At 49.1% G+C, this 23,090-nt stretch overlaps 2 protein-coding genes and 1 long non-coding RNA gene across 7 annotated transcripts in view; 2 read left to right on the top strand and 1 right to left on the bottom strand.

Annotated features, from left to right (window-relative positions):
* The window catches only part of LOC127600700 (uncharacterized), a 149,642-nt gene that overhangs the window by 97,740 nt on the left and 28,812 nt on the right, over nucleotides 1–23,090 (top strand). The window lies entirely within an intron of this gene.
* Nucleotides 495–7,728, top strand: znf526 (zinc finger protein 526). 3 transcript variants are annotated; one of them, XM_052065001.1, is made up of 8 exons: nucleotides 495–697; nucleotides 1,643–1,976; nucleotides 2,149–2,312; nucleotides 2,398–2,493; nucleotides 3,052–3,776; nucleotides 3,871–4,024; nucleotides 4,827–6,209; nucleotides 6,881–7,728. In XM_052065001.1, the coding sequence occupies exons 2-8, from the start codon at nucleotides 1,697–1,699 to the stop codon at nucleotides 7,025–7,027; spliced, it is 2,949 nt and encodes a 982-aa protein (XP_051920961.1). In that variant the 5' UTR covers nucleotides 495–697; nucleotides 1,643–1,696; the 3' UTR covers nucleotides 7,028–7,728. The 3 variants fall into 3 exon arrangements, with proteins under 3 accessions (XP_051920961.1, XP_051920960.1, XP_051920959.1); XM_052065000.1 differs by having other exon boundaries at nucleotides 2,392–2,493; nucleotides 3,871–4,021; XM_052064999.1 differs by having other exon boundaries at nucleotides 2,392–2,493.
* Nucleotides 6,804–23,090, bottom strand: part of cicb (capicua transcriptional repressor b) — a 37,120-nt gene continuing 20,833 nt past the window's right edge. Inside the window, exons 3-22 of one of the 3 annotated variants that reach the window (XR_007962356.1) lie at nucleotides 18,945–19,094; nucleotides 18,588–18,756; nucleotides 18,321–18,432; nucleotides 17,875–18,057; nucleotides 17,058–17,190; nucleotides 16,786–16,970; nucleotides 16,522–16,660; nucleotides 15,326–15,423; nucleotides 14,387–15,251; nucleotides 13,887–14,026; nucleotides 13,627–13,790; nucleotides 12,529–12,734; nucleotides 11,451–11,885; nucleotides 10,784–11,067; nucleotides 10,509–10,666; nucleotides 10,264–10,424; nucleotides 9,931–10,065; nucleotides 9,016–9,150; nucleotides 7,980–8,785; nucleotides 6,804–7,023 (exon numbers count right to left, since the gene is read on the bottom strand). Coding sequence is in view for 2 of the 3 variants with exons in the window: in XM_052064916.1 (XP_051920876.1) it covers nucleotides 8,529–8,785; nucleotides 9,016–9,150; nucleotides 9,931–10,065; nucleotides 10,264–10,424; nucleotides 10,509–10,666; nucleotides 10,784–11,067; nucleotides 11,451–11,885; nucleotides 12,529–12,734; nucleotides 13,627–13,790; nucleotides 13,887–14,026; nucleotides 14,387–15,251; nucleotides 15,326–15,423; nucleotides 16,522–16,660; nucleotides 16,786–16,970; nucleotides 17,058–17,190; nucleotides 17,875–18,057; nucleotides 18,321–18,432; nucleotides 18,588–18,756; nucleotides 18,945–19,094 (4,109 nt within the window). In the remaining variant the exon portion in view is untranslated. Of the gene's footprint in view, nucleotides 7,024–7,393; nucleotides 8,786–9,015; nucleotides 9,151–9,930; nucleotides 10,066–10,263; nucleotides 10,425–10,508; nucleotides 10,667–10,783; nucleotides 11,068–11,450; nucleotides 11,886–12,528; nucleotides 12,735–13,626; nucleotides 13,791–13,886; nucleotides 14,027–14,386; nucleotides 15,252–15,325; nucleotides 15,424–16,521; nucleotides 16,661–16,785; nucleotides 16,971–17,057; nucleotides 17,191–17,874; nucleotides 18,058–18,320; nucleotides 18,433–18,587; nucleotides 18,757–18,944; nucleotides 19,095–23,090 lie in introns of those variants that run through there. The other 2 variants (XM_052064916.1, XM_052064918.1) reach the window with 2 other exon arrangements.

Raw genomic sequence — 23,090 nt, 5'->3', positions numbered from 1 at the left:
GAGCGCCCTATCGGCGGGGCTCACTTGAACACACAAACACAAAAAATAGGCCAGACGCCAAACGAAAATAACAATCCAGCAAATGGAAAGTGTATGAAGAATTCCGCAAAATATTTTTTCTAAACAAATTACTCGGCGCAAATAAGTATCGGTGGGCTAAAACTACCATACCCACCACGCATAGCGCGTCGTGTGACAGCGGATTTTAGGCGGGGCTTACTTTCACATGCATACGCGCACACCGAGGCAAATTAATTACAACGGGGTCGTCAATGCCAAACTAAAATAAAATAAAATAACCCCATCAAATATAAATTGACCAAAGTATATGAAGAATTCCGCAAAATCATTTTCTTAAACAAATCAATCCGTGCCTTGTCAGCGGTACGCTAAAACTACAATACCTACCATGCATAGCGCACCTTGTGAATGATAACGACACCGTCCAATCCGGTTTCAAGGCTTTGAGCGCTACCGCATATTGGGCGGGGCTTAGCTTCACAAAAATGGAGGCAAACAGTGGGTTAACGTCTTCGCACACGCCGTAAAACACCATTGTCGTTCAACAACCACCACGATCTGTGGTCCCCGTGCTCAAGACGGCCGTGGAGGAGCCTTGGCGGGATTGAGCGTGCGGGACGTACGAGTGACGTGCGGTGATGTCTACGAACGATGCCATCCGACGACAGTAAATGAGGTAAGGGGAGTGAAAAAAAGAAGGGCCCCTACCGCCTTTCGCCGGGAGAGCTCCGGCGAAAAGTGGCTAGCGCCGCCTGACGGACCGCCTGGCGAACCGGGCAACTGCCGTCAGGAAATAGCGGTGCTGGAAACTGGTCTTCACTGGCCGAGGGAGCGCCTCCAACCGCCCTCCACACGCCATCACACGCATAATACACAAGGGAAGCTGTTAATAAACGTTATTGTGGTTGAAAAATTCCATTGCAACCAATGGCTGTAACCAAGCTAACAGCAAGGGCCATCTTGTTTGATAATTGTTCCGTCGAAACATGTTGTCTTTGATAGTGGCATTTTTCCGGTGAAATCCTGTAGACCCAATTTCATTTGCGCCAAGTAATGAACATTAAAATCACTCCATGCGTTTTTCTGAACATCGGCGCATCATCTTTCCCCATTGAACGAGGTGGAAATGCCATTACCAAAGACACCCAACAAAAAATGTTTTGTAAATAAAAGTAGTGCTCTGTAGTATTGTGCTTGATAAATGCCAAAATGAAATGGGAAGAAAAAAAAGCCACTTTTTAAAACTTTAGATCATTGGCCATTGTGCTGTTCCCTCTGCTGTATGCACCGTGGTCACTTGGCGACAGCAATATACAGATATGCCAATCAAAACGGCTCAACAATGTTAGTTGTTCACAGAGGATAAATAATATATGCCTGTGAATATGTATTTTTTGTAATTGTAAAACAATCAAATGATCTGTTTGCATTGCATATCTTTATTGTTGTTAAATTATTGTCTTCTTTATATATATATTTTTTTTTAAGTTGCTCATCAATCTGTCATTTGAATTATTTAAGTTTGAGGTTGTTTAATTTCACACTTGATGGGTGGGCAGAAACTCTACAAGGACCTCATTTTTTTTCTTAAACGGCCTCTTTCTTCTATACGTGTTCACAGGTGGCATTTAATCTTGACCCAGATCCATTCATTATAAGCAGAGCTACCGACATCATGGAAGCGGAGAGTGTCTACATTGAGGTGGAGCAGCCCGAGGATGTCTGTGTGGACCATCAGTTCATGTGTAGCGAGTGCTGCCAACTTTTCAGCACCCTGGAGGATGTGCTGATCCACCAGGAGATTCATACGAACCAGGAAGGCGAAACGGGCCAGGCAGCCCGCTGCGAGCAGTATCAGTGCCTGGAGTGTGGCGCGATCCTCGTCGATTCAGAGGAGCTCCTGCTGCACCAGGAGATGCACATGCAGGTGGCCGGGGTGGAGGCCGCGCAACAAGGTTAGACATTTTGTCACATGATGTCTTAGAAATCGAGATCGTTGAGTTGGGAATGAGTTGAATGATTCCTTTCAGATATATTTATATGTAGTTTAAATAGTCGCAATTGAAGAAGGAAACTTGTCGTACTTTCAAATTTGTCCATCTTAATATTTGTGCGTTCCCTTCTCAGAGTTGTGTGAGGCTACGGTGCCCGAAGAATCGAGTTCCCAGGCACCCCAAGCGGTCCAGTACCAGTGTCTGGACTGTCTGGCCTTGTTTGACTCACCCGACACATGGCTACAACACCGCAAAAGCCACAATAGCAGCACCACGAGCACCCATGCAGCAATGACGGTAAGAGAGCAGAAAAGAAGAGTTTTGTTTAACGGTCCATTTCAAAAGCCAAGGTAACGAGCAAGCGTGCGATTTCCAGCCGCAGGAGTACGTGCTCCAAGCAGATGGCACTCTGGCCCCCGTCACCAACACGCAGAACTTTGTGCTGAGTGAGCGGCAAGCCGGGGAGATTTTGGCACAGGTAACTTGACTTTGAACACCCTTGGCCAAGATTGATTATGCTTCCACCACCACTACTGCAGTATTTTTTTTTGGGGGGGGGGGGGGATTGACAATTTCACAGAGGAATCAAGTTTTTGCCACTTAGCAGAGGCTAGCATTAATCAGTGCGTCCAGCAAAATGCAGGTTTGCTTTCCCGTTGCCTTTGACATGATGGAGAGGGCTTCAAAGTGGCTCTGAATTTTCACCAAGTGTAGCTGATCACGTCATGGGGGGGAGAAAACTCTTCGGGGTGGATATTGTGGAAGATACCCCGCTGTGATGTCACAGCCACTCCAGTGACCCAACTAAAAAGAATAACTGCTGCACGTACTGCATTGATGTGTCAAATGTGTGCCTTTATGGGGTGTGGCCTACTTTATGGGGCGTGGCCTACTTTATGGGGCGTGGCCTACTGGGTGTGAGATTTTGCCTACAGTCGCTCCTTGTGAGTGTTGCAAACGACATTTTCCATCCACTCTCACCCATGAATGACAGAGGAGGGATTGCAAAGTATTTTTTTTCCTGTATCTGTCGCAGGTGTTTGCCCAACAGCAGCAAAAAAAGAAAGCCCACCCCGTCTCCAAATCAGCCCCCCGCCCCTCCCTGCTACCCCCGGTGACACCCGCCCCCGGCTCGGCCACCATGCACCTTCAGATCCTGACGGCCCAAGCTCTGGCCGACAGCTCCGGCGAGACGGCGCCGCGGCGAAAAGGGGGGGCCCCGGCGGACGGCGCCGCCCGCCAAGTGGTGCTGGCGTTGGCCCCCGGAGTCCTTGCCGGTACCCAGCAGGCGGTGACTGAGATGGTGGTCGTCCAACCGTACGAATGCTCCGAATGCTCCCTTCTCTTCCAGACACCGGAGGACTTCCTCCAACACCAGGGGGAGCACTTCCTCGCTCAGGAAAAAGAAAGTTTGGACGGGGGGCTCATGAGCGGCTTTGAGGAAAGCGCGGGGCGCGGGGAACAGACGGACAACTCCGTAAGACAGTCCAACCAATTCGTAACGGCGGAGAGGAAACCCGCGGCGGCGTCCGAGCCCCAGCAGTGCCCGCTGTGCGGCCGCACGTTCATCTCCGCCAACCGCCTGAAATCGCACCAGCGCGTGCACGAGCAGGGCACGCACGAATGCACCGAGTGCGGCCGGGTCTTCAAGAAAGAGAGCTCCATGCAGGCCCACCTGCGCACCCACCTGGGCGTGAACAGGTACCTGTGCGTGGACTGCGGCCAAGGCTTCACCACCGAGATGACCCTCCTCGTGCACAGGTAAAGCCCCCCCCCCCCCCCCCCCCCGCCACGGCAGCCGTCCTCTTTGCTCCCGCTCGCTCTTATCTCTTCCCTTGCGCGTTCTCCTTTGCAGGAAGTCGCACACCGCCAACCCCTTTCACAAGTGCCAGTTCTGCAACAAAACCTTCACCAACATGACAAAGTACCTTTACCACCGACGGACGCACCTCAGCGTCAACGCCTGCGGCACACCCGCTCCGCCCACCGCCGGCCCCTCCAGCACGGTAGTCCAAACCCTCTGCCACTTTTATTCTGGGCATTATTTATGAAGCCTTCACATAGTTTGCAGACTTTGTCAATTCTTCATTTTACGGCAGGGGTGTCCAAACTTTTTGCCAAGGGGGCCAGATTTTATGTGGTAAAATGTCGGGGGGCCGACCTTGGGTGACATTCTTTACATTGAACAACAATATTGTTCAACAAATTTACTAAGCCAGTCTGTTTCACATTTCCATTTTTATTTTAATTTCAACAATCTTAAGAATTTCTTCATTTGTTCATTTGAAACGGGTATATCACCTGCAACTGCTTATTCACTTGACTTTTTCTTAAACAAAAGTCTCCTGAGTGCAAATGGATTGATTTGAAACATAAAATGTATCACCGTGACTTTTCAATAGTCACAAAACCTTTGACTCGAACAACGGGGAAATGAACAAGCAATACACATATCCACAACTGCAAGGATCATTTGAAATATGACATATCAGTCAATATAAACACAGAGTGATGTCTTGTTAACTCGTGAGTGATGCCCTCTAGTGTCTAAATGCTATTACTCATTTAGCCACTAGAGGGAAGCAGTACTCTATGAAACATCACTCACCAGTCTACGAGACCTCAGTCAATGCAACACGTGTTCCATTGCGCTCAACCTGCGGGCCAGACGGCACTGATTTTATGACAGGGGCCGAGGGCCGGATGAAATTCGACCGCGGGCCGGATTTGGCCCCCGGGCCGGACTTTGGACATGCCTGTTTTACGGGTTTCCCTGAGCACGAATTTGACATAAACGCAATCCCTCTCCAGGTCAACGCTGTCCCACGACAAGCCTCTCTCTCCACTCTGGCTATCCTGCAGCGAGCAAGGGAGAAGAACTCGCAGGTCATGGCCCCCCTCACCGAGGAGGAGATGGAACAAATTGACCAAGACCACGCGGACGTAAGCAAGGTGCACAGCGGTGAGGTTCAAGGAGAGGTGGCCCAAGAGCATCCCGGCGCCAAACCCGCCGAGGAAGTGGCGCCCGGCTCTTCAGCAAGTGCCGGACCCTCACGGTCGGACAAAGGCCTCTCGGCTTGTCACTCGTGTCCGAAGACGTTCCCCTCGCAGCTGCAGCTCCTCCGGCACCGGCGCTCGGCGCACGGGCCCAAGCGCAGCTTCCTGTGCACCGTCTGCGGCAAGACCTTCGCAAAACAGATCCACGTACGCAACCACATCCGCACGCACACGGGCGAACGGCCCTTCCAGTGCGCCGACTGCGGCAAGACCTTCTCGTCCCTCGCCAACCTCAGCCGCCACACGCTGATCCACACGGGCGCCCGGCCGTACCGCTGCGACGTGTGCCAGCGCGCCTTCTCGCAGTCGTCCAACCTGCGCCAGCACAGCCTGCTGCACGCGGCAGGCGGCAGCGGGGGCCTGACGTGCCCCGACTGTCCCGCCACCTTCCGCTGGCCCACCAAGCTGGCCGCGCACCGCTTCGCGCAGCACCCCGGGTCTCCCGCGCCCTTCCCGTGTTCCCACTGCGAGGCCGGCTTCCTCACCAGGAGGCAACTGGAGGCCCACCGCTCGGCGCAACACCCAGTCGCCCGCTCGGAACCCCAGGACGCCCCCGCCGCAGATATCCCGCTTCGAGTTGGCTTGGACTGCGACATTTGCGGAAAGAAGCTCAACTCCCCCGCCAATCTGCGGCTCCACAAGCTCAGCCACCCCGGTCCCGGCCGGCCGCTCGGCAAGCACGGTAAATCCCACCAGTGCCCCGTGTGCGGCAAGCTGTTTGTGTCCAGCTCGGGCGTGGCACTGCACCAGCGAGTCCACACGGGCGAGCGGCCGTACCCGTGCCAGATATGCGGCAAGCGCTTCCGCCAGAGCACGCACCTGCGCGAGCACCTGCGCACGCACTCGGGCGTGCGGCCCTTCTGCTGCGAGGTGTGCGGCAAGGGCTTCATTCAGAGCATGCACCTGGTCGAGCACCGCCGCACGCACACGGGCGAGCGGCCGCACGTCTGCCCGCACTGCGGAAAGGCCTTCAAGACCTTCTCCAATCTCAGGAACCACAAGAAGACTCACAGTCGCCAGCAGAAGCTGGACCGGGACGCCGACGCCAAAACTGACTCGGCCGTGGAGATTTCCACCGTGGAAGTCCCCAAGTTGCAGCCGCACCTCATCCAGATCCAATCCTCGGACGTTCAGCAGGTTAGTATCCATCTTGGATCCGGGTGGGCACATTTTTGAGAACCAGGTCATTCGTATGTGATGTAAATGTTTAACGTAGATGTATAATTGGGGAGGGGGGCGGGGGATAATCTCTATCTCTCTATATATGCATTTTCTAGAGAGAGAGAGAGATTGGGTCAGTTGCATTTTTAACAACTATGTAATACCAAATGAACATGGGTAATATGAAAATTCATTTGCTAAACTTATTTTACTTAAATACATGTAAATAGACGTAATTATTTTTTAATTATAATTATATTATAATTATATATTTAATAATTATTAAATACAATAATGGGTTTAATGGTTACAATGCAATTTTAACAGTATTTATATAACTCTAGCTTATTTTCATGACTGGTACCCAATTTGTTTAATAACATACAAACAAGCAAAAATTCATGATATTGATTTTTTTTTAATAATATCAATGAAACGAGCGATTAAAAGGATGTGTTGTATTGTAAAAGCTAACCGAGTTAGGGATTTAATAGCTAAACGACTGCCACAAATATTGCAGGAGACTAGCCAGCAAATGCCGGCTAGGTCCGATTAATGAAGGAGTGCGCCATCGGTGGCCACCCCCGATCAACGCGTATCATCCAAAGCATACCACATTTCACCGAACATCTGTCCCGCCGTCACAGGGCACGAACACCATCATGTGTAATGAGTTCGGGGAGACCATCGCCATCATCGAGAGCAGTGAAGGCGGGGCGCTGCCACTGGAGCAGGCCCTGGAGATCTTTCACACGGCGATGGAGAACGGCCTGGACGGACTACACATGCTCTGAGCGAAAAGAAATGCAAGCGTTAAAACACGGGTGGTATGAAAACTATTTAGATATTCACACATACCTCCTGTTCAAATGGCGTGAGTCATGAAGAAATTTTATTTTTGAAAGACTTTTTTTTTTTTTTTACGAATGAATAAAGAAATTGGTAGGAAATACAGATTAGACTTGATGTCAACAGATTTTTTTTTCCATGGAAAACATGAAATTTAAATGTATTAAGAAAAGTGTACATTAAAGGATTTGAGCTTTTTTTTTAGAGGATTTTGACTATGATTTGTATGAATTTCATGTGACAACTGTGAGCACAAAATGAGGTGTTAATAAACTGTTTGCATCCTGAAGAATTCAGTCACCACATTTCACTTTTTTAATTTAACTGACCACCTAACTTTATTGGCGTACTGAAAGTTACAGATACAAATTTAATTTATTCATAGAAATTTGTCTTTTGGATACCGGAACAGCCAAACATAAACACAAAAACATTAAAAGCCATATAGTTTTTGGACCCCCCCAACCCCCATGTCTTTTGCATCTCAGAGTCCAGTTTTTGTTTTGTGATCTAGGTAGACTCTTTACAGTATTTACCCAACAAGTTTTGCACTACGGTCAAGTGTTGTGTTCCAACAGTTCTATTTTGATTGTGACCGTTTGGAGGGAGGAAAGGCATAAAGTGACAAAAGAAGGAAGTAGGAAAACAGGAAGTCAAGAGTGTTGAGGTGGGTCTTGAAACGTAAAAAAAAAAAAAAAAAAGCTAGTTTGTTAAAGGGAAGACAAAGCACAAGGATAGGCTATACAGTACATGCCTCCAAATATTCCAAAGAGAGGTCAAGGAAAAATGTAAAGAATAATTAAAAGTCACAGGTGGACCTAACACGTTGATGATAAAATTCAAAGTATTTAAAAAAAAAAAAATCAAAGTCCATAAAAATGGCCACCATGGACTAACCTCCTTCCTTCATGGGTAAGCAATGAGAGGCACGGGAATGTTTGCTTCCTTCAGACTACGATGCAGGGTACAGCAGGAATGTTGGCACAGCCAGGACGTCCACTTTCTGTTAACTCTGCCGTCGTTTTTTTGTCGTTTTTCAAAGAGCTCTCCGGAAGCAGTCTGTCGGTCGAGTGGAAAAGCGACTGATCATGCCGTCGGTTCCGGGTTCAGGGTTAGACAAAGTCTTGAGGGTCCCAGCCCCCCAGAATGTCAGCAGAAACTTAATGGAAGCAAAGCTCTACATCCGGGGAAAAAAATAATGTTGACAACTTTCCCTCTTTACATAATTCAAAACAAATCAAGATAAACATGTTTTTTTTAGGGGGTGGGGGGGTTAAATGCCAACTAACACATTTGGTCTTTGTGAACATCCATGGGAAAGTTCCGGGAAATCCATCCAACGTTTTGTCCAATTTTTTTTTACTTTTTGGTACTCTTATTCTAAACGTACATCGCACTGGGCCTTCCAGAGATGGGAATACAAGTCCACATGGTGACAAAAAGTCCTCATCTGGAAGAGTCCTGCGAGTCGCCGGGATCCTCCTCGGCTCCGGGTTCTGCATCCTCATCCTCCCTCCCGGGACCGTCACCCGACTGGGCACCAGAGGGTCCGGGCAAGGAGTCAGCGGAGACGGTGAGACAGGCGTCGGCCGGGGTGGCCGTCTGCATGATCTTCTGCCGGACTTCCCTGATCTTCAGTTGCAGACACACCTTGGTGGGGAAGATGTCCGAGTACCTGGTCTGGAAGGCGGCCGTGGCCTGAGCTGCAAATGAAGTACAACGTCAACACAGCAAGTATGGTGTCCGACGCGACACCGTACTTTTCGAATCCAACGTAAGAGTGGAACCGCGCTTAGTCCACTCCATTTGTGTGCACTTTTGCTGATGTTGCGAACCAGAAGACATGTTGCAAGCTTTGACTTAAATATCGGGGATCTATTCTGGATGCCGTACTGCCACGGTAGCAGCGCGTCGTAGCATACGTCTTGCCGACCTGATGGAAAGAAGCCCTGCTGCTCTTGGAACAGCTGCATCACCAGCGCCCTCCTCTGGTCCAGCGTCCGTCGCAGGGACGAATACGGCACCTTGTCAAACTCCAGTTCGGCCAGGATGTCCTCGCCATCAGTGCCTGCGCAAAACGGCATAGAAAGAAAAGCAAAATACAGAAAGCATAAAATATCCGACTTTGTGGATATTGGGAACTTCTATTGAATTGAATACAACTTTGTCAAATGTGCAACATACAAAACAGATGAAATTTCTTGACATAAAACAAGAGGAGCCGCTTTGTTTATGCCTGTGAGTAAAGAGCAACTAAGTATTTCGAGGGCTCACTTTGTGCGCATCATTTTCGCACCCCCTGTGGGGTGAAATTTTTAGATTTATGCATTTTTTTGTACTTATGTATAACTAGCTGGTTCGCCGCCCTCTGGGCGGCTCATCAGCTAGTTCCTGCGGAAGGCTGGTAAGATGGGCCAAGTGTTGTTGCTTGGTTCAACTTTTTGTTCATCTTCATTGCTTATCGCGAAAATAAAGAGATGTTTAGCTCTACTAAATAACTAACAATTTCATTGCAATGCTTGTGGGTTGACAACATTTTTTCGCTAAGATGCCCGCGCGATCGTAGTGAGCCACTGCCTGTGCGGCGCAGTGGCGGCGCGGTGAAGTAGGTACGTTTTGAAAAGGGACAGACGGAAGTACAGACCGCGTGCGGGACGACGCGCAATATATATATAGATAAATCATGTCTTTGTTGGGACACAAATTCATTTTATGATTGTAAAAAAAAAATACACGGTAAGAGGACCGTGGACATTAATCTCATAATAAATCGCAGTCGTTATAAAACTATGTGTAGGTTGATGTGTGTATGTGTGTGTGTGTGGCCGCGAGTGCGTGCGCGTGTTACCTGGCCGGTCGAAGGTGAAGATGTCGCCCTCGCACTTGGCGGCGCTTTTTGGCGTGTTGGGCTCCGAGCTGCAGCTGGAACGGCGCCGACTCTTCCTCTTTGGAGACACTTGGTCGTCGGTAGCCGAGTCCAAGTCTGAACCACAAAATAAGCAATGTGACTACTGGGCTGCGTATTGCCATGAACGGATTCATGGGATTTGCATTCATTTCAATGGGGGAAAAACAACTTGAGATTTGGAGTTGGAATCGTCATCATCAACTGGAACAAATGAACCACTCATCTCAAACCAAATGATGATCATCACGATAGAATCATCGACAAACGAGAGACCTGTTGAGTTCTTCCTCTTGCGTCGATAGCTACCCAGGATGGCCCGGGGTGATGTGGCGAGGCTCTGCAGCGTCGGCGACGGCAGAACCTCCTCGGGTCGAAACTCCGGCAGCTCGGCGAAGCGCTCTTCGAAGTACACCTCCGACAGCACCCTTCCCGACCAGCACACACAAAAAAACACACACACACACGGCATATAGCGCGCCGTCCCGCTGCCGGTATACTGTCATGTTGTCAGGGCTCACTTGTCCACGGAGTCAAAGGTCTTTTTTAAAGGTGGGGGGCGGGCTTTGATCTTCTTTGGCAGCGGCGCTTCTTTGTCGCTGTGCGGGGGCGGAAGGGTGGGCTCGGTGGCTAACGGGGGAGGCGCCGGAGAGGAAGGGAGGGAGTCCTTCCATCCAGTCTAAACAAAACAACCACACCAAAGACTTGTCAGCTTCAGGGTCATTTCTTTTCGGAAGAATTGGTCACTATTTGCCATCAGTCGGGTCGGTGGCATCTTGACATACAAGCCACTTACCTCTCTGGTGGTTTCTGCTGCGCTGTCACATGACAAAGGCTCCTCAGCTGGATGCGAAGTGGGAGACGCAGACGTGGGTCCCAACGGTTCCGTGTCAAAGGAGAAGTGGCTGTTGGATGAGGCGGCCGCGGTGGCCGCGCCCTCTTTTTCCCTTTCCTTCTCGCGCTCCTTGCCCCGCCCCCCTCCCTCGTAGCTGCCCACCGGGATGCTGGCCAGCGTGGCCTTCACTTTCTGGGGGGGCCTGGTTGGGAGCTGGCTGAGTTTGAGTGCTCCGGGTGCGCTGGCTGCCGGACGGAATTTATAAATAGCAAACGCAAGATTAAAAATGAAACAAAAATAAATGAATAAATCCGATCAAATATTAACAGCTGTACAAATTGCTTCTACGGAATACAAATAGCACACAATACAATTATACCATTGTGAGTATTCAGACAAAATCTGTAATCGAATAAAATATAAAACACAAATGCTGTGCTGTTATCAAATCGAGTACTAAAAAAGAAATATGATTTTTGCATCCATACTACAGCTCACAATCTGTACTTTTTACTTTTGCTTAAGTAAGGCAGTTTAATCAGTACTTTTACTTTTCTAGCTGTTTTTTTACTTTTCCAGATGCAAGTAATTTCACCACACGTGTCAAAATGTCAACAGGCATACATACCAGTCGTTTGGATTTGAAGCGGACTGCAGGACCTTGCGGCAACAACGTGTCCACCAGAGGGCGCTGCTGAGCTGCTGGTTGTGGCGCTCTGAGCCTGGCGTTCTGGCTGCATCAGCACCTCGGGCTGCCTCTCAGCCTGCCTGTCTGCAGCTCTGTCAGCAGCCAGGTGGCGCTCTGGAGGTGGCTGGGGCACCGTGATGGCGGTGGGGGGCGCCGCGTGTTTAGCCATGATGTGGCTGGAAACGCTGCAGGGGCTGGAGACCGAATAGACGGCCGTGCTAGGCGGTAAGGCCTCCATGGCGACCACCCCGGTCGCCATGGTGACACTCTGCGAGGGAGGGTAGATGGCGGTGAGGATCTGGCCGCCGGAACCGCAGACGGGGGCCGAGGCGGGGGGCTGCGGAGACGGCGCCGTGGCCAGGAGAGGCGGTTGACCTGGATGCGGGTGGACACGAGCGTTCAAATCGGGAGTGCGCTAGCGCTCTGAGAGCGCAATGAATGTCAACCAATTAAAACAAAAACATAGCGGCTCGGAAGATGAATGAATGAATGAATAAAACAAAAACAACAGTTCCACTCAGTGATTCTCAAAGTACCTCCAACGAGTATGCGGGATATGTTCGATTCGCCCCCCCCCCCCACCTCTCGTTTAAATACGGTATTCTGATTGAAATGACGTTGGTGGACTGTGAATTATACACACGACCAAACTCGTAAAATGGACGAGCTGTGGGATTGGTCCTTGACCGAGTCATTTTGAGTCGACACCAAGTGCCAAAATGGCCGTCCTCTGAGAGGGCGGCCATTTTGCTGCTGAATAAGAATTTACAAACAATATTCATCACAATGTTGAGTTTAGACTTTTAGGGGCGCTTAGAGCATATTAGTGTCAAGAAATTTTAGGGGTTTATTTTCTTGAAAAACTGCATGATGTTTTCAAAAGCCAGAAATGCTTTTTGTCATTTGTGGGAAAATAACGACAACAAAAATCCTGTGACATACCATACGATTGAAAAATCTCTACGTGCAGTATTTTGAATGTAATAAATAAAATGATGCAACTCTCTGCTGCACTGACCAGCGATCAGTGGCTGAACCAACGTCTGGCCAGGTGGCGGGATGGCGGTGAAGCCGAGGGTGGCCAGGGGAGGAGGCGCGTATGCCGAGCCGGGCATCGGCAGCGCTTGCTGGGAGGTGCAGGAAGACGAGGACGAGGGGGCTGCCGTCGTGGACACCAAGGGCAGAGGGGATGGCACCCCAGGAGTGGACTGCACGTAGGTGATCCTGCGGAGTTGAAAGGGGACCGTTTTAGTGGAAAATGTCGACGGGGTGTGACTGGGTTGAACAACGTGACAGGCGAGAGGAAGGAAGCTTGGTCAGAGAACAAAAAGCAGAAGTTGCGCAGAGGATGCGTCGTGTTACACGTGTGGGTGTGTAGCTGAGAGGTAGCGTGTGGGGGTGGACGGCCGAGGCAAGCGCGGGGGCCACCAGCGGCATGACTAACGGATCCAGAATAGAGCAGCTCCGCCACAGCAGTACTTCTCCTTACCCCCCCCCCCCACACACACAAACAATCCTGCTTCCTGTTCTGTGCTATCATTTAAGTCGTTTACCACAGCTAAGACACGGCAGAAGGGGCTCGTTTGGCTCAACATGGGAGAACCATCGCATTTGTATGAATGCCAAGAAAAAAAAATGAATAAGTGAACCATTTTTTTTATAGCTATTTTATTGTGCTTGGTTCATCAATTTGCCCTTTCCAATCTGTGACCACGTCGTGATTTTGAGTTCCCGCTATTGTTGCAGTAAATCCGCATGCAGTGTGCAGGTGACGCTTATTAATAATATAATAATATAATAATAATAATATGTAAATTATTATATATTATATAATAATGTAATAATAATAATAATAAACACGGGTTTATTATTTTACTTCATGTTAACTGTTTTGTTAAGCGCTTTGTTACAGCTGCCGCTGTTGTGAAAGCGCTATATAAATCAGCATGTATTGTATTGTATTGTATTATTTTTAAATTCATCCCTCATGTCTGGACAGACAAGCAAAATGCAGCACTTGCAAGACTGCGCTCGGAGTGTGATTTATTGTTCTCTCGGCGTTCAGGAAACAAATAAGAGGCTCAGTTTGGAAATTGTGTCCAAATCGTGTTCACACCTGGTGCTCGGAGGCGGCAGCAGAACAGCCTGCGAGGGGGCCGCGGGCCCCGGAGCCACGATGGCAGCGGTGGCCATTGTCACGGGGAAGGGACTGGCGGGGTGGACTGCCCCTCCTTGAGGCAGCTGAGACTGGACCACAGGCATGGGGGCGATCTGGATGATCTAAATTAAAAAGAAAAAATAATAAATCAACAAAGTGAGCGCTCCGCATCGTGAGCTAAAAACATTTCTTAATAATTGCGCAAGGCTGCTGCGAACCTTGCTTCCTGCCTGAGCGCCGTTCTGGACAGGAAGAGGCGGGGCCACAAGAGGAAACTGCTGGGCAGGAGCCGGCGCAGTGCGTACCGTCGCCATGGGGACAACCATTTTACCCTGGAGCACCGGGGACTGCGTTTGCACTGAGCGGCGGAAGAATGAATACATGTTGAATCGCTGCGGCCTAACTGAAAATTTGACTCAACTGTCATTTTTCACAGCTAAAGCGGGGTACACTTGTACCGATTTGATTTAATGTGAGAGATCCCACGCCTGCAATGGTGCCGAAGGGCATCCAAACTCCCAGTAAAAAAAAAAAAAAAGGGAGACAGTGGTTGCCTAAATTTGCAATCATCAATCTTGACCACAAATGCTCAAATTGGATCCAATCGTCGGAATGGACGTAGCCCACCGAACCTCGTCCATAAGTTCCATCGATAGGAAAGTCATCCCAAATCTCAAGAAAAATGAAAATACACTGATGGATGATTGTTAGCGCTCACCTCTTGTACCTGGACTGGACGAATAACACACCAGCGAACCGTGACTCTGTTGCTTCCCGTTGGCCAAGGGCGGCGCGGCGGGCAGGTTGAAGATACCGGTCGGCTGACAGAGCTGCTGCGGCGGGCTCTTGGGGTTGGCGGGGAGGGTGGGGAGGATGTACTGCACCTGCGTGATGGCCTTACCCCCCGCGGGCGCGAGGGAGGGAGCAGGGAGGAATTGGGGCTGGAGCAGGGGAAGAGGCAGGGGTCCGTTGGAGTGGCTGTTGGAGGACGGGGGCTGAGGCTGCGGAGACGGGCCGATGAGCTGCACGGCGGGCTGCCCCGGCAGAGGGCCCCCGAGGACTAAATTCGTCACCACCCCGGTGGCGCCCGCGGGGCCGGGCGACGGGGCGGAGGAGTAGCCGCTCGGCACGGCCGTCGCGCCGCCTCCCGAGGCCGAGCCGATCAGGAGTTGCGGCTGTTGGGGCGTCGGGGGCTTCCTCTCGGGCGGGTGCGGGCTGGACGAGGCTCCGCCCTCTCGAGGTTTGCTGACGATGGGGAGCGGCGTGCTGATGACGGGCCGCATCACGTTGGTCAACACGGTGGAGGCCACCCGCACGGCGCCGAGGTGGGAAGGCGACGCGGGGATAACCGACTGGCCCGAGGGAAGCGAGAGGGAGAGAGGGGAGGCGTGCGCCGCTCCCGTTTCACCCCCCCCGAAAGAGTCGTGAAGGTCTCCTTCTCCCCTTCTGCGGGGGTCGGGAAACCCCCCCGACCTCCCGTCTTCGTGGCGCTTGCCGGCCGGATAGGAAGACAGGGACACGCTCCGCCCGTGATGCAAGGAAGAGGAGGCCGCCGTGGAGCAGATGACGGGGGCGAAGACTCGCTGGGGGGGGGCAAAGCAGACCATTGGAGTCCACGACTCCCGAAAAGCGTTTGAATCGGGAGACGGCCGCTTACCTTCTGAGCGCTCTCGTCACCGGAACCTCTCTCGCTGTCGCTGTCCGTCACCCGCTCCTTGCACTTGAGGTCAATGGAGCCGCTCGGGTAAGGGTCCTCTGGAGAAGAACAAGCATCGCAGCGACACTTGACATTCAACGCCGCCGTGTCAGAAGACGTTTCGTGGAAAGTCGCGACGGTCATCGATTTCACTGACCAATGGCTCAGAAAAGCGAGACACGGCCGACGTTTTTTTTTCCAAAAAGCGACTAGCAACCTTAATTCCTGCTAAATACAATACAATACAATACAATACATGCTGATTTATATAGCGCTTTCACAACAGCGACAGCTGTAACAAAGCGCTTAACAAAACATTCATTCATTCATTCATTCATCTTCCGAGCCGCTTGATCCTCACTAGGGTCGCGGGGGGTGCCGATCCCAGCTGTCTCCGGGCAGTAGCCGGGGGACACCCTGAATCGGTTGCCAGCCAATCGCAGGGCACGCATAGACGAACAACCATCCACGCTCACACTCACACCTAGGGACAATTTAGAGTGTTCAATCAGCCTGCCACGCATGTTTTTGGAATGTGGGAGGAAACCGGAGCACCCGGAGAAAACCCACGCAGGCCCGGGGAGAACATGCAAACTCCACACAGGGAGGCCGGAGCTGGAATCGAACCCGGTACCTCTGCACTGTGAAGCCCATGTGCTAACCACTGGACTACCGGGCCGCCCTAGTTGGAAATTCATTCATTCATCTTCCTAACCGCTTGATCCTCACTAGGGTCGCGGGGGGTGCTGGAGCCTATCCCAGCTGTCTCCGGGCAGTAGGCGGGGGACACCCTGAACCGGTTGCCAGCCAATCGCAGGGCACACAGAGACGAACAACCATCCACGCTCACACTCACACCTAGGGACAATTTAGAGTGTTCAATCAGCCTGCCACGCATATTTTTGGAATGTGGGAGGAAACCGGAGCACCCGGAGAAAACCCACGCAGGCCCGGGGAGAACATGCAAACTCCATACATGGAGGCCGGAGCTGGAATCGAACCCGGTACCTCTGCACTGTGAAGCCGACGTGCTAACCACTGGACTACCGGGCCGCCCTAGTTGGAAATGAAATAACTCAAATAAAAATACTTTTTGCGATGGAGTATCCCGAGTTTATATGTCATAACCCGACAAAGTAAAACTTGTGGTTTCTTACCGATGACGTCATCGTCGCCCTCCTCCTCACAGATGACCATGCGCTCCTCGTCGCTGGTCATGTCCTCGCTGACGCCCCGCTGGGACTGTGACAGGGGTGGAGCGTGGCTGGAAAATTGGCCACCCCCATCTCCACACATCTTTACCCAAAAAAAAAAAAAAAAAAATCAGCTAGCACTCACTCACACACTTAAACGACATTTCTTAGCTCGACCGTGACCGAGGGATAAAAAAAACGTGAATTTGCGTGCAACCTAATCTTCACCTGTGCCAGTTCCGCCAGGGCTTGTGTATTGCCTCGGTCGCCCCTCTCCATGCTGTGCACGGCACTTTGCGAGAAGGCTCTGGGACGCGTCAGCTGACTCATATGACCCTCGGAAGTCTGATTCCTCTCCGACATGCCCGCCAGACCCTGGCCCGCCACCCCCTTCATCTCCGCAGAATGCAGCTCTACCGGGCAGAAGAACAAAAGGGGTGTGTTACGGGTAAAGCTCCGAGAGGCGTGTCTTTGCATTGGAGAGTTGGCGTGAGACCAACCCGTGGACTCGGACATGCTCCTCTCACGGATGTCTTTGCCCCCGGGGACGCCGCGACCTTCGGAGCTGGACTTCTTCCTGTCTTTGTTGCACCACTTCCAGTCTGGGTGCGCCTTAAAGTGGGCTTCTTTTACCTGCACAGACACGTTAAGAAAAATGTACTTTTGAATGTCTCGGATATAATAATAATATAATAATAATAATAATTATTATTATTATTATTGTGGACGAATAAAGGATCTTATCTTATCTTAAATTATGTGAAGGAAAATTGTAAATAATACTGCAATTTATCCATTTTGTGTTCATATTGCATTTAATTGAAAGATGTTTGTGGTTTTTTTTCTCTTTCTTCTTTCTACATACATTCTTGCTGCTGGAGGCTGTAAATTTCCCCAGTGTGGGACAAATAAAGGATATCTTATCTTATCTTATCTTATCTGGATATAAACACAGCGGTGCCTCGGCCTTACGATACGAGTGACTCCATGTGTGAACGTCAACAGAAATACAAGCCGCCGTTTGGACATTTTATTTATTTTTTTACTTTGGCTTGCAAGTATAGATTACAGTTGCACAGGGTTTTTCCTGGGTTCAAAATGGCCGCCGCCCCCCAGCCAGCTCAACACGGCGTAAAGCTCCAGCTGTGCTGATTGACAGACTAAAGTCCCTCTGCGCCCCTTCATATTTTCACTTTGTTGCAGTGTCGCGCCACAAAGGAGGCGCAATATCAACAGCAGTTTATTGTAAAATGCAATATATTTTTTAAAATAATAACAATTATACTTTATGTATTTTTAAAAATGGGGTCAGTGTACCTGGAAGGCCAAGTCGTGATACTTTTGTTTCTCTTTCGGTCCGAGGGCGTACCACCACTCGCCCAGGATCTTGCTGACGGTCCTGTTATCCTGGTTGGGGTGGCGTTGATGAACCAACGCCCGATGGCGCTTGCTGAAAATCATAAAGGCGTTCATCGGTCGCCGAATGTGGTCCTTCTCCCGCTAAGAATGACAAACAGAAAATCATGTTGAACCCTTTCATGTACCTTGCATCCCGATAACATGATAAGCCGTCCGCCGTAGTGATTGCTGTCCCTGAAAGGATTAACTATGAAAGACTCCGATATTTACACATTGGAGCCTCGAAAGTTGAAGGATGAGTCAAACGATTTGACCCCAAAAATATGCTTCAAAAACACCGTCATCCATAAAGTCAGGCAAGCGTGTCACTCTCCACTGCATGAAGAAGAGAGAACAAGGCCGACCTTTCCGGGGCTGCTCTTGTCGCCATCTTTGGGCAGCGCACCGAGGGATTGGGTACGTCGCTTAACAGGAGACGTAGAGAGGGGCTGCTCGGGCACAACGCCTGGAAGGAAGCTACAGGACGCAAAAACTCACGTTATTTCAAGTCAACTGTTACATAGAGACACGCACCGGCCTTCTATTAGAATCAATTTGCCGGTAAATATCTTTCAAGATGAGTGTTTACTGTGACGAATGCAAACGCGTTCATGCACACAAAGAAGACGTACGGGTCATCCACATCGCTTTCCGTGTCACTGTCGGGCTTCTCCCTTTCCGTGTCCGCTTTCTCCTTCTCCGATTCCTCGGGTGCGGTCACGTTCCGAGTCGGGGGACCCCTCTCCAAAATCTGAGGGGCCTCTGCAGGCTTGGGAGGTGGACCCGCCCCAGTTTGACAGTCTGAGAAAAATGAGATACAGGAAACATTCATGGCAAATTCACTGCGGAGTATAAATCGCCCCAGTTAGCCGGAATACATCATGGACAATAAAAACACATGTATAATTAACAATGGAAAGTATGATTTATAATCTGAAAAATATGGAACATGGGGGGGGGGGGGGACAAAAGTCTCAAAATGGGCATACCTGTCTTTGGAGTGGATGCGTGGGGGTGATTGACAGGGTGCTGGCCCTCCCCCGGCTGGGAGGCGGCATCTGATTGGGTGGGTGCCAGGAAGGGCACTAAAGAATGCCAGGGGAAAACCGGAACGGACCGGGGCTCGACATTTGTCCACACTGTGGAGAGAAGACATGGTTTGTACAAACTGAGGGTTGAGGAGTGCACAAATGGATCCTGGAAGAGTTTTTATTGGGTCCTCCATCAACTGTCTTTTTTTTTTTTTTAATATCCTGCACACAATTTAAGGTGACCTCGAGTTACAAGCAGTTTTTTGAGATACTAGCCATCTTAATCTATTTTTTTGTGTTAGGTAACAAGGAAAAAAATGCTGAGTTAAGCACTAGTGTGTGCTATTTCACAACAAATAGCAGATGACGTACAATTCATCAATTCAACACCGTTTATTCTGAACAGGGTCGTGGGGGGATGCTTAAGTCTATCCCATCAAAGTTCGGGCCGAAGGCAGGCTACCCCCTGAACTCTGTTGCCAGTAAGTCGCAGGGCACTCATGTACAATTCATTTTTTTTTTTAAATGGGAGTAGGTCCTTGCATCATGAATATTGCCACTGCCATTTGATGTTTACTGTAATTCCAACAAGAATACACTACACATTGTGCATTTAAGATCAAAATGTTTGCTCGCTTGATGCTAAGACACAATGCAAAGTACCACAAACAGGCTAAAAAAACTAGCATCAATGCTGCGGTAATTATACCCCTTTAAGTAATGTACTTGAACACAAATGGTGCGGCAATCCATATAGATAGAGATAATACTCACAGGTATATATTCTTCATCCTCAGAAAAGAAAGACTAATATTGCAGCATCTGAGTTTTGAAGTTGCTTTCTTCTTCATGCATTTGTTTTGTATTATACTACACCCTGGTGGCAATGCATGCACACCAGAAAACAAAGCACAATGCCAACGGAGCAATGAGGCTTCAAGTCATGAGGCACAAACTGCTTAATTCGTTACAATGTACTTCATTATTTCGGGGCTACAGCTAGCTATTATGTTAAATTGATAAATCAATCTGTACATTTTTTAAAGATTTATCGATTAATCTGATTTTAAAACATGTTTTGATTTCCATCCCTTTATTCAAAAACAAGACATTATTTCAAAATTGACAGTGCAAAAAAAGCACAAACAAATGGATTATAAATCATGTACTGCTTCTTGTGCAAAAAAAAGGCAAAAATGTTGATCCTTGTTTTTCAGCGTAAAAGCAAGTATTTGATGTCTTATTTTGATGTACCACAAGAATCAGTCTGATTTCATGGTGAACTACAGAAATGTGAGAATATTTGCCGCTGACAGGCTGAAATTCTGAGGATTAGGACAATTTCCAGTTAAACATGATCTCTAAAAGAGTAATCAATTATGTAAATAGTTTGATTAATATGATGACATATTAGTCATCAATTCATTGTTGTTCATTGCTATTAATAGTTTTAATCCTGCATGTTTTTAATAATGTACAATGTATTTTTGTGAAGAAAAATCATTCCAAATTTATTGTTGGTGTATTTTGGTGCTGAAAATTATGAATTGCATTAACACTCATTTAGATAATGGAATGTGCTTTTGAGATGTGTTTTGAGATATCATAGTGGTCATGCAAAATAAATAAGTAAATAAATACTCGTGACTGGAGGCATCACTATCTACCATCTTATGTGTGTTGGGGAGCAACCATATTTGGAATTTGGGTTTGATATCAGAAAGTACAAGCTGTTCTCTGAAATCTGATTCAAAAGCAGCAGGCCTTTTTAAATTCGATTACCACAGTTTTATTTCCTTGTTTGGGATAAGAGAGAATGCCAAATGATGGAAATGATCCTTTTTGGCATAATGAAGCCAGAAATAAACACATACTGGCACAACTTCCCAAATTTGGTTCCTTCCCCTGGGACACAAACCTACGGTAAATATCACAAATACAGAAATTATTTCTGTCAGTTGTTATGGCAAACACGGATGAAAGAGCTCTTTTTTTAAAGAAACTGATTCTGCATTATGTCGTGGGACTGTAGCAAATTTCAATTTGCAGGAAAAATTGGGGAGAATTCACATCTGATACAATATCCTCCTATACTCAATGAATAGCAGTCAAACAATGATGAATAACAGGGACTAACCAAACATGCTTAATCCTTGGCGAAGATACTGACGATTCTCTGATGAGAACATGGTGGGAAATCGGTGACTGTTATCCCAAATAAAAATCAAAATTAAAAAAAAAACGTGTGTGGGTTTGCTCTTTTTCTACAGTGTTGTATCTTATACAAGAGACGGTGACTTGGTCCAAAATGCGGATCTGCTATTGATGGGAGGATTCTGTTTGTATCCGTGTCATCCTTCACAGTACGGCTGAGTCAGAGTGTAGAGGAATTGTTTGGCTTCCAATGTGAAAGAAACGCAGTAGAAACGTTCCAATGTGACAAAAACAAAGTTGATTATGGTCCAAAGACTGGGTTCCCTCGTTGGCTTTATGTCCAATTACTCCTGTTGCCCTCCCGGTTGTTTGTTTACATTAGTGCTGCGGCGTGGCGCTGAAGGGGTTAACGAGGCCTCGGATGGATCCACGGCCTGAATTACAACATCAATGCGGCCAGATGCAGTCTCCCCGGGACATGTCACGACTCACTCTGCGCAAAACCGCAGCTCCTTAGACACGGCGAGGCTGTTTAAGGTTAATTCATAAGCAAAACTGTAGACAGAACCTCGGCGTCCAGTGAGGTTTGATTCTTTTTAGTGGGTTACGCATACATATCCAGGGCGGGCACCAGAGCCCGAACCGCCGCGACGCCCAAATCGGGAGCTTGTCCTCGGGCACGCCCCTGGTCGCGCACACGCCGTACAGACAAACCCCAAAACGACGCGCGTGTTCTCATGTCTCGGTTACAAAGGCGTACTGGAACCACTCGCGGCCCCAATTCCACTGTCCCTTTGCCAGCTACTATCCGCTGGGCTCGTCGGAGCCCATCGAGGCGACGGAAGGGAACGCTCTATTCCATCGAAACTACAGAGAAGAATGAGCGCGCCCAGTACGAGCTTGTGCTGGTGTGTCTACCTGTTTGCAAGGTACGGTCAGATGTCGCTGACTGGCGCATTCATCCATCACAACCTGACCAATGTAGCCAGCACCACCGCCGCCCCCGATACAAAACGACAACCGAGGTTACGATTCCGGTGAGCGGGCATACAAAAAAAACGCCACCAACCGCCCTTTCCTTCTTCTTCCTCTTCTTCCCCCTCCTCCTCGTCGGATTTAAAGCGTTACGGCCGTGGAAGCAAGTAGTGGAGAGCGCCGCCGTCTACACGCAGGTTAGCTAGCTGCTTCTCGCGGACCACACCGCAGGCACACGTCGTCCACTTCGGGGCGGGTTTTACGGTCCACCAAGGTGTACCCTGGATCAAGGTAACGCGCTTATTTTTGCACCGGCCCTCCGTTCTATTCTCTTTTTTCCCCCTCCCCTCCGTCCTCTTCTTGTTGTAAACTAGGTTGCTTTGCTTGCTTGCTTGGCTCGCTTGCATTGCCTCCCCCCCTTTTTGCGCCTGTCAACCTCGCCCAGCCTTTGTCCCACCCACCTCCGCCAAACCGGTCGGCTATTGGCTAAAACGGCCCCCCAGTCATGTGCCCGCCGTCCTTTCTGATTGGGCCGAACGTGCACTGGAATGCCAGTCATATGCAAATATCATCCGATTCCAAAGTTATTGGAGCATTGTCAATGACCTAATCTAAAAAGTGTTTTTAAAAAAACACGGCTTCGACAATATAAGATGTATATTTACATTTTACAGTGACAATGACTGTTCGAATGAAGCTCTCCCTCTCTCTCGAGAGAGGGTCGTAGTTTCCTTCGTTTACACCCCCTCCCTCCCATCGGCTCGTACCATTGGTGCATACTATCGTAGTAGGTATAGACAAACATGGAAGTCGACCAATTGATCACCGATATCGGATGTAGGCCAACCAATGGGCTTATATGTAGTTTTAAAGATCCCGCCCAATTTACAAACGATCCAATTTGTGTTCATGATGGGAGGCACTCGTGAGCACTGGAGCGTCATCAGATTTTTCAACATGATTAATGTTAATGAG

This window comes from Hippocampus zosterae, chromosome 5 (assembly GCF_025434085.1).
Source record: "Hippocampus zosterae strain Florida chromosome 5, ASM2543408v3, whole genome shotgun sequence".
NCBI lineage: Eukaryota > Metazoa > Chordata > Actinopteri > Syngnathiformes > Syngnathidae > Hippocampus > Hippocampus zosterae.
This window is presented reverse-complemented; position numbering and strand designations above follow the sequence as displayed.